The sequence below is a fragment of the Schistocerca piceifrons genome, chromosome 3 (assembly GCF_021461385.2).
Source record: "Schistocerca piceifrons isolate TAMUIC-IGC-003096 chromosome 3, iqSchPice1.1, whole genome shotgun sequence".
NCBI classification, from domain to species: Eukaryota; Metazoa; Arthropoda; class Insecta; order Orthoptera; family Acrididae; genus Schistocerca; species Schistocerca piceifrons.
In genome coordinates, this window is record NC_060140.1 from 859,334,099 (window position 1) to 859,356,502 (window position 22,404).

At 37.6% G+C, this 22,404-nt stretch overlaps 2 protein-coding genes across 7 annotated transcripts in view; both read right to left on the bottom strand.

The window, feature by feature from the left end:
- The window catches only part of LOC124787647 (broad-complex core protein), a 223,696-nt gene that overhangs the window by 76,527 nt on the left and 124,765 nt on the right, over positions 1 to 22,404 (bottom strand). The window contains exon 6 of one of the 6 annotated variants that reach the window (XM_047254442.1): positions 5,493 to 6,764. The exons of 3 other annotated variants lie outside the window; for them this stretch is intronic. In XM_047254442.1, the coding sequence (XP_047110398.1) occupies positions 6,511 to 6,764 (254 nt within the window). In that variant the 3' untranslated portion in view covers positions 5,493 to 6,510. Of the gene's footprint in view, positions 1 to 5,492; positions 6,765 to 17,301; positions 18,012 to 22,404 lie in introns of those variants that run through there. 2 more of the 6 variants (XM_047254440.1, XM_047254437.1) reach the window with 2 other exon arrangements.
- On the bottom strand, positions 19,985 to 20,831 carry LOC124787648 (GDNF-inducible zinc finger protein 1-like). The gene has a single exon (XM_047254446.1). The coding sequence runs from the start codon at positions 20,730 to 20,732 to the stop codon at positions 20,436 to 20,438; it is 297 nt and encodes a 98-aa protein (XP_047110402.1). The 5' UTR covers positions 20,733 to 20,831; the 3' UTR covers positions 19,985 to 20,435.

A 22,404-nucleotide genomic window follows, 5' to 3' on the forward strand; every position in this document is an offset into this window, starting at 1 on the left:
CTTACAGTCAATAAGCAACACTGCCTGAAAGTTACAAGCAGTTTGCGTGAATCAATCTACAGAAAAAGATTAGAATTGTGGCAAAACCACTTGTGAAAATTACATCATGATAATGTTCCTGCTCACGTCTCAATGCTTGGTCATGAATTTTTGGCAAAAAGCAAAACCATTATGTTGCCTCAGCCACCATATTCATTGGACATGGCCCCCTGCAACTTCTTTCTATTTCTAAGGCTGAAGAGAACCATGAAAGGGCATTGTTTTGCCACCATTGATGAGATAAAAGCAGAATCGCTGAACACCATAAAGGAAAGCAATTTCCAGAAGTGTTTCCAAGACTGGAATAGAGCTGGCGGAAGTGTATTATACCAGGGAGAAGGGGGGATGGGGATGATGATGATAAATAAATGAAGATCCTTTAAGAAAAACAAAAATTCCAAATACTTTTTGATCATACCTCGTGCAACATACCAATTCGCACATTAAGTAAACTGAAGCAGATAAATATCGGAAGTACCCCAAATCTATTAAAATCAACAAATACTGTAGCAAGTTACAGGATGCATGACAAGATCCTTTAGTTGTTCTCAGCATGACTGACTGGTGGCATAGTGTGTTTTTTTGGAGTGGCATATTATATTTTGGTTTTTAGCAGAGCTGACTATCCCATTTGCATACAGTATTTGACCTAGTTTTCTTCTTCAGGGGCTCTGACCTGTGGTCTTGCCTCAACAGCAGCAGCCTCTTTATTATTTCAGACACTTGGTGAGGTTTTTTTTGCCATGAAGTAAAACACCCCCACCCCTCAATTCCAAATTAAACAGAATAACTTGCATGGACCAAACTATCGTACTACACAAAGATCATATCGTATTCCAAACATAGTGATCATATGAAAGCCATTTAGCACTCATCACACAACTCATCACACACCACAACCCAACTGTTATAGAGAGAGGTAACCAGATGGATTTGATATTTACAGACTTTTGAAAACCTTTCATCCTATTCCGTTTTGAATTGTAATTGAATTGTAATCATGAACTATTATTTTACGTCACAAGGAAGGAGAAAGATCGCACTGAACGTATATTGACTACAAAAACTTTCAGCTTCCTCTCAGAAATGTACAATATGTCCACTAAAATCGGTTTCCTCTCTGAAATGTACAAGAGATCCACTAAAATTATCACAAAAAATGCATATAAAAAACTGCTTGTATTTTCATCAGGCAAAGTAAGAAGGTGTCTTCAGGAATGAATACATTCAAGACCAGGATACACTGCGTGACAAGAGGTGTAATACTAAGTGGTTTTTTGGAGGAATCAGCAACACCAGGATTGAATGGATGACCCAGGAACTCTGCTTTTGAAGCAGGCTGGTGGGTTAGTTACATACAGTGAAGGCTGGGGTGGGAATGGTGGTGTACTGCTGTAATGAGTCTGCAAATGAACAAACATGTTTGCCCTGAATAATGTCTACTGTTAAAATTTAAGTACTGTTGTTAATTAGTTGATTTAATGAGACCAGAAGTATGTAGCTACTCTTGGTGAGGACGAGATCATCAAGGCAAGTAGCTTGGGATTTGGAACAGGACCAATTTCACATTATGCTATTCGGAATCCCATGTCACTTTCCTTAATGTTGACCTCATGTTCACCAAGGGTCAGCTACAAATTTCTGTTCACTTTAAACCTACCAACAAACAACAATATTTATATTTTGATAGTTGCCATTCTTTCCATGTCAAAAGTTCCCTCCCATACAGCCTTGGCATTTGAGGCAAACACGTTTGTTCAGATGCAGACTTTACAGCAATGGAACACCCTTCTCATCCCAGCCTTCACTAGATGTAATTATCCCACAAGCTTGGTTCAAAAGCAGATTTCCCAGGTCATCACTTCCAATCCTGGTACCAGTGATCCCTCCAAAACACAACTTAGAAGTACACATCTTGTAATTCAGTATTATTCTGCTCTTGAATGTATTAATCAGCTACTTCGACAAGGATATAAACTTCCTAAAATCATGCCCTGAAATGAGGGATAATCTGTCTGACATTTTGCCCACAACACCCAGGATAGCTTTTTGTCGTGCTCCCAATCTTCACTGCATCCTTGTCAGACTTTGTGCTCCTTCTGCACCTATTTCCATACCCTATGGCTTCTGTCTCTGTGACCATCCCTGTAAGATTTGCCCTTTGCACCCTCCTAGCACCACCTATACCAGTCCTGTAACTGGCAAAACATATACTATCAAAGGGCCTGCAAAATGAAACCTTATATACCAACTATCAATGTAAAAACTGCTCTGGCCTTTACACTGGCTTGATTACCACCAGTTACAATGAATGGGTATAGGCAGAGGGTGTATACTGGCAACACACAATATCCTGTTGCAGAGCATGCTCTACAACCTGACAGTTATGACCTCAATGTGCGTTTCATCACACACAGTTCCATAGAACTCCGCAGGTGGGAACTGGCATTACAACATGTCCTTGGTTCTTGTCACCCACATGGCCTAATTTAATCTCAGAATTTCTTCACAATAACTATTACTTTCCTCACGCCCTTTTAGTTTTCTATATCTTTTATTTTATGACGTGTCTATTTTTCTCTACCTACAACCTCTACCACAAACATTGCACTTAGCTTTCCCTCTTATTAGCCTGTGACTGATGTTTCTTCAGTAATCTCTGTATCACATACTATCCTACCTTCCACCTGGAAGTTCTCAGGTTTTCAAATCTCATCCAGTGTAGTTCTCAATAATCGGTCTTTCCTTCTCATCCCGTCAAGTAAGTCCCCTCTGACCCAGGGTTCTGGGCAACTTTTCCAAACTCTCCCCATTTCCTATACGTCATCCATCCTTTTCCTTCACTCCTCTTCCTTCACCTTCAACCCTTTTGCCAGAAGAATGAGCCACTGGCTCTGAAAGCTTGCAAATTTCAATAGCTTTTTATGTGTTTGCTCTTGTTACTGCTTGGTGATTAGTTTTTTAATCTATCCGACGACATTATATTTTTCAAAACTGATTAACTACATTTACTGGGGAAGAGATCACTCACGAAAAATTTCTGTTTCAGGGTACACAACCAATATTATCTATTTGAGTGTCATTTTGTTTCCCACGTACAATGACATGTACTTTCTCCTTTTTTTAACATAAATTTTACACACATTTTTCTCATATAGAATGATCTCTCTCTCTCTCTCTCTCTCTCTCTCTCTCTCTCTCTCTCTCTTTCTCACACATGCAAATTATGTAATAGTTTACGAAAAACATGAACTGCACTTAAAACAGACATTTTTGATAGCATTCTGGAATAGATGGCAAGATCTGTAAGTGGACATAAATGGAGAGACTTCTAGCCTGAAACTAAGTCACGACTTTTTTAATGTACCAAGCTATGTGTTGCATGAATGTGAATAACTGTAATAACAGTTAAGCTTATACTGTTGTTATATTATGTACCCAGTGAAAGAGAAAAAGGTGAAAAGGAGGTGGGGGAAAGAGAGAGAGAGAGAGAGAGAGAGAGAGAGAGAGAGAGAGAGAGAGAGAGAGAGAGGAGTAAGGACATGCAACACCGTTGATACAGGACTACCTATTCACAACGCAACTGGAAGATGCAAACAACAAGAATTTATTGCTCGTCAGACTTTATTTGCTATACAGTACATACACAGTGTAACAACTACAATGTTTCTTCAAACTTTTTTTTTAAAAAAAACTTAAACAATATGTATATTATTATCCAAGCAACAGTTTCAGTTTTATGTCATTCAATAAGTCTTTAACATCCATCACTGCATAAAATAATACAAAAATACAAGTGGTACAAAAATTACTCTCTCCACAATAAAATTAAAACAGTTTCCTAAGAGACAGTTTTCTCTGGTTTTCATTTAAAAATTAGGTTACTTATAATTAAAATATAACACTGCATTCATTTGTCTCATACAGAACGTATAGGTATTATCTACTAATATTTTTTAACAATAAATTGCTTACATAGTGGGGAAAGAAATAAAAACACATTCATCCTGTTGAAGTTATGGGTGTGACAACATACACTGCATAACTGTCTTAAGTTCATGTTTAATAATAACTGTTATTTGTCAAATAAAATACCAGACACACGTTTTTCTACTATGTTAGATCAATTTAACACAACTGATGCATCAAACTCTTAGTACAGTGGAAAACTTATTTCGAGAATTATTTCCGGTTCTTCAATAAATGAGTGATAAGTCCCCACCCCATAATTTCTGCAAACTTCGTTATAAAATTATACCTCCAATCTTTTCTTCTCTGCTGCGTAAGTCAAAACAGCTGATTTTAGAAATAAATAGTTCAGAATTAATGCCGATTACATGCCTATTGTCTGGTCTATTAATGTAATTAAGACAGCTGCAACATAGCAGGTTCATGAATGCATGTATCAGTGAAGGTCACAAAATTTATTACAGAGTGTGGAATGACAAAAGTACAGAACGTGACAGCAAGGCATACTTGTTCTTAAAAAGAAATGCAGAAAAAAGAACAACATATTTTAAGACAAATATGGTCCAGAAGAATTGTGATGGGTAAAATAATAATAACCATCTCGTAAGAGGTGATAAGGGTATCTCACATCATTTAGCATGCAGCTTTCAGTCTGTAAGTGGTGACAAGATTTTGTAATCCAAGTTAACTGAAAGTCAAATGACACTGACTGCCAGTTACCAAAATATCATGACTAGTTTTATAAAGAGTAGGCCAGCTTCACTTCACTCAGTGAAACTACGAGAGTCCTAGATCAACATTTCAACTGTTTACTCCAAGACACTGCAGGATGTCAGAAGGATTGGAAACTGAATACTCCAATATGAGCATATCAAGCTAAAACTAAAATTCAAATTGCTCCCAAACCTTTTTCAGACTATAGAGTTGCAATAATTTTAAAAAGGTAGGTAAATGAAACTAATATGTCTTCAAATGAAGTAAATAAATTCAACACACAAAGTGTTCCAGAGAAAGGATTTAACAATGGTCATTAAATCCACAAGGATAGAGGGTACATAAACAATAAAAGATGGTTAGACAATCAGCTCACTGTAAAATATTACAAAACTTCCTTGGCATACTTTCTGGAGTAAATGTCGGATTCTTGGTAAGTACAGTCTAATTGAGAGATATACTCCCAGAACCAAACATGAGTATTTGCTTCCTGAAACCTACTAATATAAACAAACAGCCAAAATAATGAAGGTGAATGGGAGCGGGGGGCAGAGTGAAAGGTGTCAGATGAAACAGTTTCATACAGGGTTTTCTTGACACAAAGGTAGATTGTTGGCATCCATTGGGAAAACACAGTGGAGACAAAAAAGTAATTTAGCTTCCTAAAGAAGAAAGTATGTGCTATTCACAAAGCTCAAGTCTTGTGAGCAGCTGTTTTATGTTCCTAAATTACTGTGCTAGTTTCTCTCACCCTTTGCTGTCAATAGGTCTCGCTTTAGTCATTCACTGCTTGCGGCTTATTCTATAGGTTTTTTTTTTTTATTGATGCTTTGTAGCTACAGACAACCCTTAAATGACTTCAAAGCCATCTTTCTGCTTTTGTACATACATAACAGTGTGTGTAATTTCTACACCTACATGAGAGACTACATAGTCACCTGCACTGTAATCTCCATTGTACAGTGCAGAGGGCAAATGCTGAACACAAATTTTTAACTATTAGTCCAATTTACACAACTATTTATGGCAGCAACAAGTAACTGACTCCCAAATATGTGTACGTATTTTGACGTATCCTCCAGTCATGAGGCATGATGTAGGATCTTACTTGCTTTACAGATTGCATATGAAGTAAACATATTTAAAAATATTGTATGGCATTTTAATATATTTTTAACATGGAACTTCCAGTGATAAGATACCTGAGCTTAGTAAAACAAATGCAATGGCATTATCTATTTTATATCAGAATTGATTCTTTCGTATCATTTCCAACTCTTTTGCTACATCTTTTAAAAAGAACGCCTATAAAAATGGTTCAATATCAACGAATTATTATTAAATGCTTATCACCAGAAAAAAACCCTCACAGACCATATCAGATCAACATATACACAATGGTTTTTACATAATTATTTTCTTCTTTTAAAACATCTAGACCCCCAAAAAAAAGCAGAGGAGTCTTCATAAAAATTTATCACCCAAATGGAAAAAAACCACAAAAAGTAATTAATCGATATTGCACATAATTATGCAATGTCCTGTGTCGTTTTATGGGCTCCACACTAAAATGTTTATATATTTTCATACATCTTGAGGAACTATGTGCTTAGATGCATTTAGAAAACTGTAACAAGCATTGAGCTGAAATATACCTCATTTAATTTCAGTCAACATTCTGTTGGGGGGGAAGGAAAACAACTACTCTAAAAGGGGCTTCACCTCAACTTATTGCCCCCACTATCATTCGAGGTGAGAATATTAAGGCAAATAACTTCATCAAATTCCCTAGCTTTTCTGTGCGTTGGAACCAAAGTTAGGTTGTTTACGATGGTAAATACTACGGTGGTTATTCAGTGAATTCATGGTGCGAAACACTTTATTGCACAGAAGACAAAAGGCTTTGTGCAGAGGCTGCAAGTGTTGCTGTTCTTTGTGCCTCTTTAGAGTTAACCTGGTGCTGAGCACTTTGCCGCACACGTCACACCGTAGGTGGCCGTCAGCTGGCGAGGGCATGGCGGTAGGAAATGGCCAGCTCACGCCTTGAACACACAGACAAAGAGCATCCATTACACCTCCGCCATACCTGCGCCCACAACTGCCTACAGTTATTGCTACACAAGATACTTGCCTCTAAGTTCACTACAGTTACACTCTGAAATGTGAGCCAGTTCTAATATGAACACAAGAGAATGTATCATAATAGCCTAATATATAGGGCATTACAGCTTGATGTGAAATAATCTATAGTTTGTAGAGTACAACAAAGAAAAGAACTGATTATTTCTTCAAATCAAATTAGGTATATGAAGTGAAAAGGATTCCATAATGGCCAATGATAGGCCCTCTGGAATTAATCTTGAAAGCCAAGCCCAGTATAGGAAACTACTGCACGATTTAAAACCCTGACAGAGGCTGCAAAAAGCCACACTGCTATATTTCTGGGAAAGAACATGAAAAGAAAGGTAGATAGAACATATATTTGAAGCAGCAATGGGAGTAAAACCAATGTAATGATCATCAGCATTACCCTTCCACATATATGGGATAAATGCGTATCATATCTAGAACACAAAGGAGAAGGCGTTATTCTAGATAAACAAACTACGAATCAACAGGATGTCATTTCAACAAACTCAGTACTGCACCCAACTCCTATAAAAAGAATATAGGTAAGAAACTTAAAACTTACGTAATACTGCCAAAAAGGAATTCTGACATGGTTATTTTTATATTTATGTGTGAGATACCAGCTGGGCTCGACACCTCAATGAAACAGTATTAACTATAGGTACTTTACTTCCAAAAGAAGTGTTGAAGTCTTGTCATTAGCACGATGAGAAAGCAGAGGAGTAACATCTGGCAATACACCTGACAGTTCTCATTCTCTGGTACAAGACCAAAGCTATCTTTGACAAACAGAAGACTAACTTCCTCTGGGCCACACAAAATGATTGCAGCCTGTACATATTAACTCATTCTTTTTTTTTAAAAAAAAAAAAAAAAAAAAAAAAAAAAAATGTAATGACATATTTGGAAAACTACTTTCCATTTCTTCTGAGAAAGCAAATTGAATGAACTTAAAATCAGCACTAACTGCTACAATTCTAGACAATTACTGAGAGGTAAAGGACATTCAGTCCAATTTCCACAACTTCATCTTATATCCGCATGTGTTGTTCCTTGTCACTGATTCATTTGTGAAAGAAGTGTAGAAGTTGTGGTCCAGTGGAAGGCCAATTTAGGCGGTGTTAAAAGGGCACATGTCCATTTAACACAGGTTGAATCAGCCACAGGACGGGGCACAACAAACTCTTCTTTCACAAATTAAATTCTGTCTAGGTTGGAAATACGGCCGAGTCAAAGCTGAAAATAACTGGATTGAACAGCATTATCTCCTGGATATGGACACTTATCTGCACACAGAACTACAACTAGCAGAATCAATCTAATATAAATATATGTTTATACCAGCTCACAGCAGCATATGCATGCATTGTTTTTGGTCCCCAAGAGGATAACAGCCTCCATATTTGCCTGGTTTGGCCCTGGCATACTACACCACGTTCATCCATTAACACAAAATACCTTTAAGAGCATGCATATCGAGAGTGTCGAATCAATCAATTGAATGTCATGACAATTCTGAACAGCATTCCAGTCAAAGATTTTGCCACGGCGTATCAAAGACTCTACAAATGGTGCTGCAACTGTGTGGCAAGTTCAAAATTAATATGATTTTCTTTTTAAAGATCACATTGTATTTTATTTCGAGGTATTCCTGGAACTTACTGAACCTATGGTGTACGTAAATACTGATTTCTGGACGATACACCAAATGGTACTTTACTGGAATGTAGAAAGTAAATGAATTCACATTACTATAAAAAGAGACAGAATGTCTGTATGTGCCACTTGTCACTCATCTGTAAAGTGAGCACTTCACTTTCGTAACTTTGGCTTGTTAATTCTACAGCACACATTACATGTCATCTTCCTAGGCAACTGTGTTAAAGTTCTGGTTGAAATATGAATTAGCATCTGAAATGTCGACAAATGTTTCCACAAATTCTGATTTTTACTGGAGAAGTGGTTCTATTCTGAGTACAGTTTAATTTTAGTTACTGTTACCAGTAGTAACTGCTTGGTGCAGATTATGTAGCCCAGTGAGAATCTCCTGAAACTGTATTTCAACTGGGAAAATCTTTGTTCTGCAGATACACATTGGAGCCAAGAACGCGAAGCCCTGTCAATGTATGTACTTTCTTTCCAATGTCTTCATTGTCTATATGAACATTACACACATGTTGATGTTAGCAACCATACAGTGTGCATTAACAGTTTCTCTTTTACGTTAGTGGCTTTTTCTGTTGCTTCTTGGTGGAACAATTCCATATCTGCAAGTGTTTTATAGTCAGGCTAAATGATTTAATTTTTATGAGACCAAGTGTATGGTATGAACCCATTTTATATATATGAGAATTAGTTTGTATAGGACTGAAGTGTACTTCCTATATCAACAACTTATCTTCTCCTCTCTCTCTCTCTCTCTCTCTCTCTCACACACACACACATGTGCACACATAAATGTATAGATAATGGGAAGTTGACAATAAAATAATGGGACATAGCTACAATAAATGGAAAATCCAGGATGGAATGTAACAGTATTAGGAAAAGGGTAGTAGCTACACAACAAAAAAACTGTTACTTTCCGAGAGTCTTTTTGTTGTGCCTATTTCTGATTTGTGACTCAGCATCTCCACTATATGATGAGTAGCAAGTATCCTTTTCACAGTGTTGTCAAATGTATAGATACTTGCATTTGAAGGTATATGAAAATTGTATATATAAACTGAACATGAATACACTAAAATGCAATGTAAAGACTATGGACATGGGTCTGCCATGTGAAACACTTCTGTTGCTTAAGTCGTAAACACCTATGGTGCAAACTTAATTTCTTCTGAAACATGCATATTGTCTTGCTCTTTCTTCAAGTGCAAATTTGTGTACAAGGAACTGCTCTGAACTAGCTAACTGCCTTTTATATTCCTCAAGTAAAGAGACAATGAAGCAACAACAAACATCTCATGTTACTCCTTGTTTTTGTTAATGGCAGCCTTAAAGCAGACCTCTTAAATTGTTTTTCTCAAAAGTTTGAACATCCCAACTTAAATACTATTTCATGCCTCAACTGACAGTCCTGAATTTTTCACTATAAATAAGGCACTGCAGAATCTTTCCGTTAATCGAATTTCGAAAGTGAAATTGTCGATGTTTGATATAGTCTCTACATGCAATACCTATTACGCATAATAGGAACAATAATTCGTTTCTTTTCCACCTTTTAATCAATTTCTTTCATCTCTATTACAGAACTAGAGAGTACAGAAAAATGTGGGCAGTGTAACAACAGTAAGCAGCTGAATATACATTTTCAAAGATCAGGAAGTGTTTCCTTATCATCAGTGGTTGGTGGTATAACTGACACTATACAAATTGGAGAAATCTTCAAAGTTCACAGCAATCCTCATGTGTTACTGGTACTGCTACAATTCTGTGTTATGTTGCAACCAATATATTACTCTGCTGCTGTTAAGTGCAAGCCATTTAACACAGCTACCTCATATGTTCTCGTGTAAAAGAAAGAGAAAGAGAAAGAGAAAGAGAGAGAGAGAGAGAGAGAACTGTGCTAGCTGGGACAGTAACTCAGTCAATGTTAAGGTTTTCAAGAGATATGTTCTGCATGGGGAAAAAATGGGGGAAAGTTTAAGAAATAATTAGGAATGAATAATGCAGTGCAATGCAGAGATACAAATTTGTGTCATAACATCAGTATTCCGCTAAAAAAAGAAAAAAGTTAAAACTCTGAAATTCCACCAGGCAGAGAAAGGAAGAGAGGAGGGAGAAAAAGATGGGAGAAAAAAAAAAATACACTCTCGAAAGAGTGTGGGTGATTATATAATTGATGGCAATGGAACAGACTAACGAAAACTTGTGTCCAAGAGTGCCGGAAACAAATCATACTGTAAAAGTCGAAATTCCACTTGAATTCTGAAATCTTGAAGTTGGGAGTAGGCAAAAAGTTTAATGCTGAAATTACCACCTAGGAAACTATCATGTTCTTCAACAGAATCTTTTAGCAGATATATCACTATCTCTGTAATTAATTCATACATACATATCGTATTTCAAGATCAATGCATTTTGGTCTGAGATTTTGATATGTCCATGAAAGTTTTGTTTCATATGTATTCGTTGAGTGAAACCAACAGGCTCACAAGCACTTACCTTCACGCGGCGACAAGTACTGCCACTGACACATTTGAAAGGTAAAAAACCCACACTTAGCTTTAGGAATCATTTGTTCCTTCTTCTAAGAGTGAAGTTAGATGTAGTTATTTCTCTACTTTTAAATGCATCTTTCATCAGTACGAACTTTTGGCTCCTAAAGGCCCCCTTATAACTTTATTATTTATGCATCAAATGAATTTTCCTTTTGAAACTATACAGTTTTATACCATTCTCCATTTCAAAATAAGGCACAATACTGTCTCACTGCCATGAATGCATGTCACCTGATTGGACTATATGTCACAAACATCACTGGCAAATTAAGTTATTCCTCTTGTCACACAATAATAGTCATACCAGTCTATTTAAATGTGAATTTGCATCATGGACATAATCTTCATAAATGTCACATCTGAAATGAATCTCTAGTTCCAACACTTTTTACAGTAACCTCCTTGCCCAACAATCTACACTGCTGACACACACACACACACACACACACACACACACACACACACCTCTTCAATTTGCAGTTTCTGTTTCTGCTACATGCTGTAGACTGTTCACTGGAAGACTATTGTCAGCTACAGGAGATCTTTGCACACTATCATTAGTCTACATTTTAGACTAGTATGCTTCCCATGAAACGTTCAAAAGAAATGATTCAGTGAACACAAAGAGAGTGTCTTCGTAACACCCAAGTATCTTGTTACCAATTGCCATCAACACTTGTATGGAGACAGAAATTGTGCTTTTTGTCATGTAACCCAGTGCAATGTGCTTCTCTTTCTGTAGCATATGTCTTTATTTTTTAATTTTATATTTTTGTGTCTTGCAGAAACCCTCCAAATTATTTACCATGTTCTCTTAAGTAATTAAAGGAGCTTTTTTAGGAAGTATTATCTGCTGTAGTCAGATTTCCATTCGTACTAACTTCCAGTGTACCTGCCATAATTTTGAGCTCAGAATAACCAATTTTGAGCTTGAAGTGGCTGTTTGGTTTGTGTAACATTTTCATAATTCTTGAAATGTTATATTCTCCTATTCTCTTCCGTCAATGTGGGTAGACGTGACAGAAATAACACCAGTTTGTAGCAGTCAAAGCTGACTCCCTCATAGGTAATTAATTTAGGACCTACTAAACACACGTGGCAGCATTGCATCATAATTCCTTTACAGAGACTGATTTAATGTGCAGCCCATAGGTACAATGTTGAGAAGGTTTAAGAGGTGACAGTTTATAGTACATACAATAAAGAAACACAAAGCCTCATATTCCCCCCCCCCCCCCCTCTCTCTCTCTCTCTCTCTCTCTCTCTCTCTCTCTCTCTCTCTGTGTGTGTGTGTGTGTGTGTGTGTGTGTGTGTGTGTGTGTGTGTATGTAGTAATTGTCAGGTCTATTATAACGTGAAAATTATCCTACAGTTCCTAACACAATTACAATACCTTTTTCCCTACCTGCCATGAGCTAGTAACAATGTTTTTATAGATGTTCAATACGGAAGTCCGTTAGAAAGCTGCTTTATATATCTTTACCGAATTCAAGTTTTAGAGCTGACCTGCTGACAAAATAATTACCAAAAATTCATCATTTTAAACATCAAATACACAACAGAAACCATATGCAGATCTATGCGCAAAATAGCACGATGAATACAGAACAATAATTTTTACACAAGAGATGCAGACGGGCACAACAAAAGAGACAACTGCGCATTTGAGCAAAAGGTCTTCTTAAAAAGCAGAAACACACACATTTACACAAGCATAACTCACAAATAAATGACCACTGTCTCTGGCCACTGCATACAGCAACACCGCCTGACAGGAGAAGCAATCTGTGGGTGGTGGGAGTAAGGAGGAATCTGCAGAGGGGTGGGAGAGGGATAGCAAAGTAGGGGTGGGCAAAGGTATAGTACTGCTTGTGGGAGCATGCAGGGAAACGGTGATGAGTGGGTAGGCCTGCTAGGTGCAGACTGACGTCTGATGTAGGGAGACCGGGGTGGGAGGGAGGGGGGGGGGGGGCAGAGGAGGGAAAAAAAGACTAGTAGATATGGTGGTGAAATAGAAGGCTGTGTAACGCTGGAGTAAGAGGAGGGAAGGGGATAGGTAAGTGAAGGTCAGGGGCTAGTGAGAGCTGAGGCCAGAGGTGGGGTGCAGGGGGAGGATGTTATGGGAACGGTAAGATATTGCTGGGAAACTGGTCACTCAGAGCTCAAAATGAAGGCAGGCATACTGGGAGCATGTAGGAGTGAAAATTGGACTACTTCCTAAAAGGCTTCTTTGGTTACTTGACAGAGGATGGCAAATCATTGGGAGGATTCTTCTTTGTTGTGCTTCTCTGCATCTTAACATCTCTTCTATAAAGTCACTAGTAACCCAGCCTTTTCATATTATTATTATTATTATTATTATTATTATTATTATTATTATTATTCCATCCTGGATATTGAGGGGAGAGGGAGTAGCAACACTGAGGAAAGCAGGATGAGATTCAGAAAAAGAAATGAAGTTTATGCTCATGTCTCTGAACTTCGTGACATCCCTATGAGTGATACTTGGAAAGTATGGCATGAGAAGAAGCCACAGGGATGGTTCTGTCCTTTTCTGTGTAAAACACTCACTCAGCTAGGGACTCTGAATTCATAATAAACTTGTATGTTTAGATGCTGATTTTCTATGTGTGCAAAACTAAGAACTGTTTTCACTTCTCACCATTACTGAAGCAGTAGGTTCAAAAGTTGATTTCCATGCAGTCTCAGGAGCTCCCAGAGCTAACAACTCTTTGGAATACGGTACACAGGTCATATCTCATCCTTTGATATTATCCGTGTCAGTAACACACCAAAGAACTTCTCTGATAGGACTAACATTTCTGAATATTTATTTAAATTGCGTTATCATCCTACTTACTTTACTTGTCAGTTACCTCTACAACTGGTCAGACCCTTTGTGGACACTCAACCTCTAATGAACTTGTCGTCACCACAATGTTAAACTCTCCCCTTAACCTCTTTGTTAGCTTTATAGCCCATATCCCTGCAGCTGCTGTTAATGTAAAACTTGCCCTGTGAATTGTTCAACAACTAACTATCCAACCGGCCTTGTTACTTATAAGATCTATGTCATCAAAGGGAAGACTTGCCTCTTTTGAGGAGACGCTAATAACTTTACTTACCTGTGTTATGTAATAACAAATATGCTGTAATTACATGCAATTACATCACACAGTGCTCACTTGACATCAATATACACTTAACTCAGGTTACTATTTCTAGTCTTACCACTGCCGTATCTTACCCTCATGTTACGTTTATGATTAACATTTTGATTTATCTTTGACATTTTGTGGTTTCTGTTCTTATGTTTTCTTTCCCACTTCTCATCCAGCACTTGCTTTATCTCCTCTCTATACAACACTGTTATTGTACATCTGGGTCATTTATGCTTCTACACCCACTAACCCACTCATCCACTAACACACTTCCATATCCCTGTCTTGTTGACGGCCTTCTCTGCCTTAAGCTTTCTACTGGCATGTCACTGATTTCCATCTCATTCTTTTCTGTAATGTTCACTCAAATTTGAGTTCCGCATTGACTTTACTTCACTCTGTCCAGTTCCTGCAAAGATTTCCTTTCTTTTCTGGATGAAAGAATCCCTAGTTTCAGAGCAAGTGGTGCAGTCACCTTTTGTTCCTGTACATCATTTTGCTACCACCATACAGATAAATGTTTTACTATTCTTCTTTCAGTGATTATTTCACGTCCAAAATATTTTTATACTAATTGTCAAACTTATCTCTATTGTTTGGCTCCTTATTCTAAATTGGTAAAAGTCTGGAGGCTTTGAACTCCTAGTGTTTTGTGTCCAACCACAGGCAAACTTACAGATCAAATAATAACAGCACACTGTGTAGCACTGTAGGAGTCTTTGCCGTGAATGCCATGTTGTGCCTGTTTGTTTAAAAATGCTTAACCCTTCAACTACTCTGGACGTGTCCCTGTGTGCTCCGAACGTGTTTACGCGCATCATCAGTCCTTCTACCTGGTACTCTGAACGTGTCGCACACAGGGACAGGTACAAAGCCGTGCACGTTAACACATCCAGAGCACTTAAAGGGTTCATGAAGCATTCTGGCTTCATCACAAGAGTTACCCATGACTCCTCTGAGAATTGTTATAATATGGAGTTAAGTGAGGAAAATAAATTAAAGGTGCTGCTGAATGCTATTTCTGAAAAACAATATAAAATTTATAACACTCAAGTTTAAGTTTTGAAAATGAACATGTCAATAAGACACTTTCATGAGGTATCTGAGCATTTTTTACTTCTTAATGTCATTTAAGCATTTGTACTGCATGGTACAAAACACAATACACATGTGCAATCCAACATTGTACAAAGAAGGCAGAAGATGTTCCCTCTGCAGAAATCTGTATGCTGGGTGAAGCCTGATTCTGCGACTTCCTGTACCCCTCTCTGTAAGCAACAGGGGGAAGTTTGACAAATAGTAGATATTCTTGTCTTTCAGACTGCATTACTTGCCAGCTCCAGCTATTTCCTACCTATGTCCATGACTTAACAACTCAAGGTCAGAATAATACCATGGATCCGACTACACAGAGGAGAAAAACTTAAAAACAACGCTAATGTATATACAGGGATAAAGGTAAGATCATTTACTGTAAAGCAACAGAAGTTTGCAATATTTATTCTGCAACTGGTTTATTGGCTACTGCTTCCTAAATTGTCTCCCCCTCCCCTTTTCCCAAAAAACAATCACACACTACAGTTCTGCAATAAATTAGTATATGGGTGCAGTTATGTGACAATGGAAGAGTATTAGGATAAGTGTCATGAGTTGTGTTGGAATTCCATTCATGGATGTTATGTTACAGTTCTCTACACACACACACACACACACACACACACACACACACACACACACAAGGAAGTACCAAAGCAAAATCTTTAGAATTTAACTGTAAGACATTACTTCCCTGAGAAAAATAAACTATGAGAGATACACGAAGATTAAGACTATAAATCCTTGCATTCTATCATTTTCGGACATTTAAAACAGGAAAAAAATTTTCAATGCTTGCTTCCCCAGAATTAAAATAATGTGCGAGTTTGAAGTACTTGGTATCTCAAAGATACAATGTGTGTAAGAAGAAAAATGTCAGTCTTCAATAATGAAAAAGACAATTCCAGACTATTGTGATCACCCATTTTCTCCCATGTAACACCAGAATGACTTGTCAATGGGACACGGCTGGTGAGCAGTGAGCGACTACTGCAAATTTCCTTTGTTCTATTAAATGCCAGATTTAACTTCACATGGTTTGGGGAAGCTGTTTTTCAACTTCACTATTTTTCCCTACCTGTTGCTATTTTCTTCTGATTTAGAATGATAAACAGGAATTTTTAATTCTAGCAGCTGCAAATTGATTTTTATTCTGCCTAGTAGACAGCGATCAGGTCTATATTTTGGAAACAACAGTGTAACAAAGTGAAAGAAAATAGAATAGTGGCAAGTATCTGCGTTGACTGGTGTTATCAGACATTTCATTTCATTCTGCCTATATATTACGCAATTTCTCTCTCTTTCTCTGACAGAAGAAAAACAAGAATTTAATGTGAAAATGGATCACTGTGCTGTACAGAACTACTTCAGCTGACAACCAATACAGTTCTTCAACAAAATTTACAAATTAAATACACTGTTTATTGGAGTTAAGCCACAGATAGTCTTCTCTGTAGAGTTACTGCTTTGTAGTACACATACAGGACTGTGTTTCGCTGTTACAAAAGAGAGAACTGAAATAATTATTACTCTGAAACGAGTATCAGAAGAGTTTCTAGCAATTTTTTTCTCCACAGCATTTCATTCTAGATCTTCACTAATCCTACTCTAGTTTTATCATTTTTTGTTGATACGGTCATATTATTACTGGAAACTGACAGCAAGGCCTCAGCAGACCCGCTGTCCTATCCCCATAAAAGCATACTTATTTTGTGTGTATGTATTTTTTTAACTATTTATTTTCATTGAATTATGATGACAAACCCTATATCAATGTGAGACGTTCTCTGGATGACTAAGTCAAATAAAATCAAATGCAAGGTGCACCTTTTAGTTAGTACAATACAACAATATTGTGCCAGTGTAACACTTCAATTAACCCACAAAGCTGAGAAAGAAATATAAATAACATTGGTAGCACATTGCATGAAATTATATAAACAATATATCAGAGCAATGTTTAGCAAATGAATGAAATAATATGTCACTATTACAATTATTCAAAAAGGTACAAACTTTTCCATGTGTTATTCTGGAGAAGAAAAAGCCAAACATTGAACTTCAGAACTACAGTTGAGTGGTATGGACAAACTGAACCGAAACTAGTATACAAACATTGAAGAAAAATGAAACACGAACAGCAGAGAGAATAACGTGTATTGGTAGCGATAGTATCCTCTGAAAATGCACCTTTTATTAATTGGAAGATTTCAGACTAATGAAATAGTTCCGTCCCTATTCTACATTATATCAACAACCTAAAAAAGTTTGGAAAATCATGAAGTGAACAACACTCATTAAACGAACAATAGCCAGTCTGCATGTAAATCAACGCCACTTTAGTTGGGTGTATGAGAATTCAAATGAAAAGTGACAGTCCATAGTTTTTAGAAGTCAAATTTCTCCTGCAGAGCTTCACTGTCAGACTCCTTAACATCATCACTTCTAGATGCTGAAGACAAATAAGTTTTCTCTTGTGAATCTGGTGGTTTGCGTACCCTGTGGTAGATGCTCTTGTGGTTGCGCAGACTGTTTAGAGTACTGTACACTTTATTGCAAATGTTGCACACGGGAACCTTAGTTGGGTGAGTATGAACATTCTGAACGTGCCGCCGCAGCCTCTGAAGAGAGGTCAGAGTTTTTCCACACGGCTCGCAACGATACTCCTCCCCAGCCACAACACCTGACAAGACAGAGACCTCCAATTAGGGACCTGGGCTCACCAGTTTAAGCAAATTAACTTATGGTAAACATACAACACAAAAATAAATGGGATTATCTTTGAACAAAGTTTAAGATACAGGACAGGATAAATTCACATCTCTGACAAAGGGTATTTTGACCCACTATACGCCAAAAGAACAAATAAGAAAAAATAGCAGCAGTCCTGTGGGAAAATTTGGGACAAACACCACAAGCAGTAACTAACTCAGGTACTGAGTACATAAACTGAATTAGTTAGATGAATTAATAGGTTACCCGTGCTTGTATGTGGAATATCACCTTTCACAATAATTTTTTAAAATCTTATTAGAAACTGCCTGACAGTAAGAGTGAAGGACAGGTCAAGAAAACCAGAAGGTTTTCCAGACTCCAAGAAAACCACAATTGTGTTCCAGACTTCAAGAAAGTGTTCGGTGTGACATGAGGAGCTGTTTGACGTCACGCTTGTTACACTAGACAAGTGCGTAAATCAGAAAAATTTGACTTTCTACAAACTAGTGGTGTTTATGGTTTACACAAAAGTATTTGTTCATTTCTCTGTCTCTGAATGAAATTAAGTGCATAATAAATACAAAACTGATACTACATTAAAACCCAAACTAGTACAAAATACAAGCATGTGCCCCACCACTCTCTCTCTCTCTCTCTCTCTCTCTCTCTCTCTCTCTCACACACACAAACACACACACACACACACACACACACACACACACACGTAAGTGTGACTTTGCTGTTTGAGAACTCCTTAAAATTGTGTATTGATTGCTTCTGGTATAAATTTTATAGTTTCACCAGACTGTCGTCACCAGACATGACAGTCTGGTGAAACATGAATTTCCAATTGATGTGGATATATAAATTGTGATATAACCAGTTCTTTCACTGGATAAGCGCACCGTTATTGTTGACCTCTACCATGACTTTCAGTCTTTCAGATCTTGTTACAGCAGCTACCCACAATTTCTGAGGTTGTGTAGGAAAACCATATTCTCAAAGTTGTGTGGTTATTGACTGGTCACAAAAACTGCCAACGGCCAGGAGAGCGGTGTGCTGACCACATGCCCCTCTGTATCCGCATCCAGTGATGTCTACGGGCTGAGGATGACATAGTGGCCGGTTGGTACCGTTGGGCCTTCATGGTCTGTTCAGATGGTGTGTGTTAATTCCATTTCACTTGAATTCAAGTCCAACATCCTTCCAACAGAAGTTCTTCATTCAGCCACACTTAGCTCTCAAGAATGGTTCCTTGTGTAATTAGCATTCCCAAAATGCTTTCATGATATAATGGCAACTCATCTGCTTTCATGTAAGTGATTTTCTTAGTTAATTTTCAAGCACTGATATGCTATAGCTGAGTAATTGCCCTTCCCTTATTTTATATATTGCTTCATTCAGGAATTTCCATTATTGTTATCATTTGCTAGATATTATAGCATCAGTAAAGCATATTAGGTATTATTGTGTCCAAATTTTACCAGTTGCTGCAAAGGCTGATTTCTGTACAACAGAGCTTCTAAGAAATTACTTGTCCAATGGCTGTAACTGCAGAATTCTCATAATCAATGGAAAATTTAATAATTACTAGGCAACATTAATTCAGAAGGATGTAGGTTGCAGTAGGTACTGGGAGATGAAAAAGCTTGCACAGGATAGAGTAGCATGGAGAGCTGCATCAAACCAGTCTCAGGACTGAAGACCATTACAACAACAGGCAACATTAATATACATTGAAGTCTTGCAACAAAAAAGTCATGCCATTACCTACACATATTTTATGGATCAAAGAAGAGATAAACCAAAAACACAATTCAATTCTTTTTATGCAATTATCCTTCACGGTAAAGTTTCCACATTAGGATTTCTGTCTCTCTCAAGAAGAATTTTCATGAAGTATATCCACTGCCATTGGTAAGTAGACATCTATGCCTTTTGCTACAGGGCACCCATAAATTACCATCATACTTTTCATACTAAGGTTTCTCTTTAGCGTGTAATAAGCCTGTCAACCATCTCAATTAGTAATATGAATCAAATGCACTGATATGGAATGAGTGGATTGGTGATGATAAAATCGAAGAAGATGCAATGACGTGAAATGGCCTCAGAGTATACTGTTCTGATATAGTGACCCTGTAAGGGAATGAAGATGTTGTGGCAATTGAAAATTGGTCCATAGTGGGACCTCTTCCTTATTGCAAGCAGTCTCGATAAGCTGTAGCAATAGAAAATAATGATCCTGTTAAATGAAATAATTGAGTTAAAAGATAAGAAAATCCTCTAATTTGTTATCTATTAGCCAGCTATCAGTTAACACTTATCATACTCAGTCATCTGACACCAAATGTTAAGATACCAGTACATGAAATGTTGCTATTACATAAGTTTAGAAGTGTAGAAGAAAACATGTCTTTGGACTACAACCCCTTATCATTCGGATGATATTTGCACAAATGCACAACAAGGCTGTTTTTGTCCGATAATGTTTTCTACATATCTTGCACCAAAACTGTTCAGTCTGCACCCGGTGGAGATCGAGGATGTGCCTCTTGAGTGTAACAGAGCTGCGCAGCTTTTTGCCACATTCAGGACAAACAAAACCACGTTCAGCTTCTAACAGGACTTCCCTTGCAATTATCTCTTGGTTTGGCAGCCACACTGGCAGAGAAGATTCATTTGGCATGCTGCAACCTACACAACGCACCAAAACAGAACACTAGTTAGGTACTGACGACTCCCCCACCCCCATATAAACCAACATGTCACAATGCACAATGGCCCATGCAATCCACACAGGAAAAACAATGACACATCATGAAGGCAAAGACAATACTAAACACTTGTGAGGAAATCGCATTGTGGGTCACTGTCATTTATGCTCATAAATAATACTGACTTTGAAATAATGCATGATCACCAACTTTAACGAATGCGCAGGTGCACAGATGATGTGTGTGTGTGTGTGTGTGTGTGTGTGTGTGTGTGTGTGTGTGTGTGTGAGAGAGAGAGAGAGAGAGAGAGAGAGAGAGAGAGAGAGAGGGGGGGGGGGGGGGGGGGGGGAGAGGGGGGAAGTGAAGAAAATCATGTTAAAGTCAAAATATAACATTCATATGGGTTGGTGGTTGAAAGGGTGTCAATATTAACAGTAACATTAAGAAGAAAAAATGAAGCTTACAAGAAAGATATGAAGACCTGAAAAATCAAGTTTCAGCAGGTCTGGCATAAAACAATTCTAACCACATTAGGTGCAGTGCTGGAATATATAGAAAAGACGCTTAAAAGAACTGGCATCAATGAAAATCCACCTGCCAACTACAAAAAATCATTTTGCTTGGATCTGCAGACATTTTTGTTGATATATCACAAATTCCAGTCCCTTGGCAAGTGTCCAACAGATGACAGAATGTGAAATCCAGCATAATCATCTGCTGTGTTTACTGTTGTCTTTTACAATAATAAATAATAACTACAGATGAAGTTATAATTCAAATGTTCACATCCTTCCTTATCATCATATTTAAAGCACTTTGTTTTTTTTATGATCTCATTCAGGGATTCTGTACTTTTAAATTCTTGGAAAGGATATAAGCAAAGACTGCAAAAAAACAGACACAAAATAACAGATGAAACTTTCATTATAGTGCTTAATCCTGTCAATATTACATTGAGAATGCAGTTTAGTAAGTGTGCCACATGGAATTTGTAGTTTTTTCAGAATTTACATTTATTTGTGGATATAATTTTAAAAAAGCAGCTGCTTCTGTGATTTTGATGGAGATTCATTTTCTGCATGCGTGAAACCTTCCGCATGTGTGCAACCTGACACTAACAGACACTCCCATTTACCTGGACGAATCAATGAGTAAATCACAGATTCATAAATACAGTGGCGGTCGAAATAATAGAGCCACCTCTATTGACGAGATTAAGAACTAGGATATCTATTAGTTCGCGAAATCGCCACGAGTGCCGTGTTGTCAGTCCCTTGTAGACAACATCAGGGAAGACGTTGCTGCTATCTTTAGTCGTCCGAAAGGAAGCGTTTGAGCTAGACGTGTGAAAAGAGGCATAAAGGTAAGAATCTTATGGGTCAAAATAATAGAGCCGCTTTACACATGTGCCTTTAAATTGATTTTTATGCAGTTGCTTTGTATGTAAATTGAAGTGTGGTTTTGTTTACATTCGTCTAGATGGGCAGAGCAAAGCATACCAGTGAAGATGAGCGATATAGTAATGTTCCGGATGTTCAAAAGTGGGATGTCCATGAATAAAATAGCCAATGTCTTGCACGTTTCGCGAAAACGAGTCCAGAACGCCATGAGACGGTCAAAACAAACAAAGCCGCAGGTGGAGAA

Coding starts and splice junctions, on each gene's coding strand:
- LOC124787648 (XM_047254446.1), bottom strand. CDS start 20,732: ATGCCAAATGAATCTTCTCTGCCAGTGTGGCTGCCAAACCAAGAGATA.